Genomic DNA, 3,405 nt, shown 5'->3' with positions numbered 1-3,405 from the left:
CCCCGCTCCCCCCCCCCCCCGCTCTCACCGCGCGGCGGCTCCCGGCCGTCCCCGAGGCCCCGCCCCCCGTTGCCATGGGGACGAGGCCCCGCCCACCGCCCAGGCCACGCCCCGCCTGGTGGGACGAGTGCCCGCCCTGGCTACGCCCCCTCCTCTGTGGCCACGCCCCCCGCCCCCCGGTCCGTCTGCCCGCCCCGAGATCCCCCCAGGGTCCCCCAAAAGTTCCATAAAAACGGCTTTATTGGCAGCAGTTCGGCTTCATTCCCGCTGTCTCCTGGCCACGGCAGCGCCGCAGGGGGGAGATCCCCTCCTGTCCCCGGGCTGGGGTCCTCCCGCGTCCCCCACACCGACCCCGGCACCGGGGCTTTGCAGCGCCACCGGCCACGACGCTCTGGCGGCCGCTCCTGCGCCACTGCCGGTGGGAGAACGGGCCGGGATCCTGTGGGATCCCCCTGCCGGGGCCCCCAGTGCATCCCGGCACATCCCGGCTCTCAGGATGTGGCACCGGAACATCCCGGCATCTTCCGGCACATCCCAGTGCTGGGGACTCGCCACCGGCACTGCTGGAGGCACTGGCACATCCCGGCACACCCCGTGCAGGGTGCCGAGGATGCAGCACTGGCAGCTACTGGATCCCCTGGCACATCCCAGTGCCAGGACTCACCGCCGGCAACCATCAGGGCCCGTGGCACCTCCTAGCACATCCTGGCATCTCCGGGTACATCGCAGTGCCAAGGATTCACCACTGGCATCTGCTGGGGCCCCGGTACCTCCTGGCGTTCAGGGGCAGAGGGTGGGGGGCTCTGGCCAGCTCAGCTGGGACCCAGTGACGCTGGTGCCAGTGGCAGCGGTGGCTGTGCCCATCCCCGTGCCAGTGCTGGCCGTGCCCGTCCCTGTGCCCATCCCGGTGCCGGTGCCGTGGGTGCGCTCGTGGCGCTCCAGGTGAGTTTTGCGGGTGAAGCCACGGCCGCAACGGGTGCAGCGGTGGGGCCGCAGCCCCGTGTGCACGGCCTGGTGCCGGCCCAGGTTCGTCTTGGAGCTGAAACGGCGGCCGCAGCGGGCGCAGGCGTGGGGCCGGGTGCCCGAGTGCACCAGCAGGTGCCGCGCCAGGTGCGCCTTGCGCCCGAAGCCGCGCCCGCACTGAGGGCAGGTGAAGGGGCGCTGGGCTTGGGGCACCTGCGGCGGCTGTGGGGGGTCCTGGGCACAGCCGTGGCCACATTTGGCACTGGGCACCTCTGGCCGGTGCTGGTGGTCCTGGGCACCGGGCACTTGCGGGGGCTGCAGGAGGGGCTGGGCGTCCTGGGAACAGCCGTGGCTGCAGTTGGCACTGGGCACCTCTGACAGGAGCTGGGGGTCCTGCACGAAGGGGCGCTCGGCCCTGGGCACCTGTGATGGGTGCTGGGGGTCCTGGGCTCCGGGCTCCTGTGGGGGCTGCAGGGGGTGCTGGGGGTCCTGGGCACACGTGGCACAGCTGAGAGCTCGGCTCTCCAGGTGCTGCCACAGCTGTGACGCCGAGTTCGGCCTCCAGGTGAGGCTCGTCCCGCACTGGGGGCAAATGAGCAGCTTCTCCTCAGCAGGGACATCCCCGTCCCCATCCTGGTGCCCATCCAGGTGTCCATTTCCAGCTCCTGGCATCGGTCCCGTGTGCAGCCGCAGGTGCGACGCCGGGTTCTGCTTCCAGGTGAGGCTCATCTCGCCCGCCGGGCACGGCAGCAGCTTCTCCTCGGCGGGGCCGTCCCCGCGTCCCTCCCCGTCCCCATCGCGGTGTCCGTGGCCCAGCGCGGGGTCCCCGTGCAGGCGCAGGTGCCGCAGGAGATGCTGGCGGTGGGCGAAGCGGCGGGGGCAGCGCGGGCAGGGGTGCGGGCGCTCCCCGGTGTGGGTGCGCAGGTGCCGGTCCAGGTGGGTTTTCTTGCGGAAGCGGCGGGCGCAGCGCGGGCAGGGGTAGGGCCGCTCGCCGGTGTGCGTGCGCAGGTGGGAGCGCAGGTGGATGCGCTGCCGGAAGCGGCGGCCGCAGTGCGGGCAGGGGAAGGGCCGCTCGCCCGTGTGCACCCGCAGGTGCCGCGTCAGGTGCGCCTTCTTCCCGAAGGCCTTCCCGCACTGCGGGCAGCAGAACGGGCGCGGGCCGGGCTGGGAGCAGCGCCCGCACCCGCCGGGGCCGGGGCTCATCCCCGCGCCGATGCCGGGGACGATCCCGATGCCGGCGCCAACGCCGATCCCGACGCCGTCCAGGGGCGGCCCCGGCCCCCAGGCCGGCAGCACCCCGTATCCCAGCTCCTCCGGGCACGGCTCCTCCGCTTTGCAGGCACCAGCGCACCCCGGTGTCCCGGCGGGATCGGGGGGGATGGCGCCGAGCAGGGGCTGCGGAGCCAGTGGGGCCTCAGCCCCGGTCCCGGCTGCCCCTGCCCAGGCCTCGTCCTCATCCTCCTCCTCCACCTTCACCTTCCGCACCAGCCACTGCCCTGCAGGGACACGGGGGGGCGGTGCCAACGCCAGCATGTCCTGAGACAGCCACTGGCACCAGGGCATGGTAACTGTCACCCAAGGACCTGGAGCTGCCACCGGCAGTCATGGTGACCATCAAGCCCAATGGCACCAGGGACACGGTGACCATCAATTTAAGGACCTGGCACAGTCACTGGCCCTGGGGACATGGTGACTATCCCCCAAGGACCCAGCACTGCCACCAGCTCCAGGACGGGGTGACGATGACCGTGTGGCCCCAGCGTTCCCGGGAGATGCCTGGTAGTGCCGGTGTCACCACTGTGTCCCTCACCTGAGCTGTGGAGCTCCGGGTCCCCTGGATTGTCCCCGTCACCCTCGGGAGTCACCTCTGCCTTGGGAACCACCAGCCACTCTGGGGGGACAAAGAGCCACAGACAGGTCCCTCCCCGGCTCAGGGGTGGCCCCGAGCACCCCGGGACCCCGCGGTCCCCACCCGAGACCACCCGGAATCCCCCAGTCCCCACCTGAGCCGGCGCATCCCGGTGCTTCCATCTCCTCCGGCTCCGTCTCGGCCACGGGGAGACCTGCGGTGGGGGGGGGGGGGGGGGGGGGGCCCGGGTGAGCCCCCCAGACCCGAACTAGGGCCCCCCTGCACAGCCGGGGGGGTTCGGGATCCGCCGGCCCCCCGGGCACATACCCCGGGCACGGTGGGGGTGACCGCTCTCCTGCCTGGGGGGTTCCGGGGGGGTCTGGAGGGGTTCGGGGGGAATCCAGGGGGGATTCAGGAGGGTCAGGCAGGGTTCGCAGGGATCCGGGGGAGTCTCGTGGGGGTCTGGGTGGTCCGCGGGGTACCCGTGGAATGGTGTTCCCGTCCTGCTCCCCCAGCAGCTCACGGCCACCCCACCCCCTTTCTCCGTCCCCCCTGGACCCCCCCGTACCCCCACCCAAGCCCTTTTCGCACCC

At 72.5% G+C, this 3,405-nt stretch overlaps 2 protein-coding genes across 2 annotated transcripts in view; both read right to left on the bottom strand.

The window, feature by feature from the left end:
* Positions 1-87, bottom strand: part of LRRC61 (leucine rich repeat containing 61) — a 2,403-nt gene extending 2,316 nt beyond the window's left edge. Inside the window, exon 1 of the mRNA XM_042020254.1 lies at positions 29-87. Coding sequence (XP_041876188.1) covers positions 29-76 — 48 coding nt within the window. The 5' untranslated portion in view covers positions 77-87. The remainder of the gene's footprint in view (positions 1-28) is intronic.
* Positions 88-222: 135 nt separating this feature from the next.
* Positions 223-3,405, bottom strand: part of ZNF467 (zinc finger protein 467) — a 3,685-nt gene continuing 502 nt past the window's right edge. Inside the window, exons 2-4 of the mRNA XM_042020253.1 lie at positions 2,967-3,026; positions 2,774-2,854; positions 223-2,459 (exon numbers count right to left, since the gene is read on the bottom strand). Coding sequence (XP_041876187.1) covers positions 781-2,459; positions 2,774-2,854; positions 2,967-3,026 — 1,820 coding nt within the window. The 3' untranslated portion in view covers positions 223-780. The remainder of the gene's footprint in view (positions 2,460-2,773; positions 2,855-2,966; positions 3,027-3,405) is intronic.

The sequence above is a fragment of the Corvus kubaryi genome, unplaced genomic scaffold, assembly GCF_017639235.1.
Source record: "Corvus kubaryi isolate FWS band 111438036 unplaced genomic scaffold, C.kubaryi_AGA036_p1.0 36931, whole genome shotgun sequence".
Lineage (NCBI taxonomy): Eukaryota > Metazoa > Chordata > Aves > Passeriformes > Corvidae > Corvus > Corvus kubaryi.
This window is presented reverse-complemented; position numbering and strand designations above follow the sequence as displayed.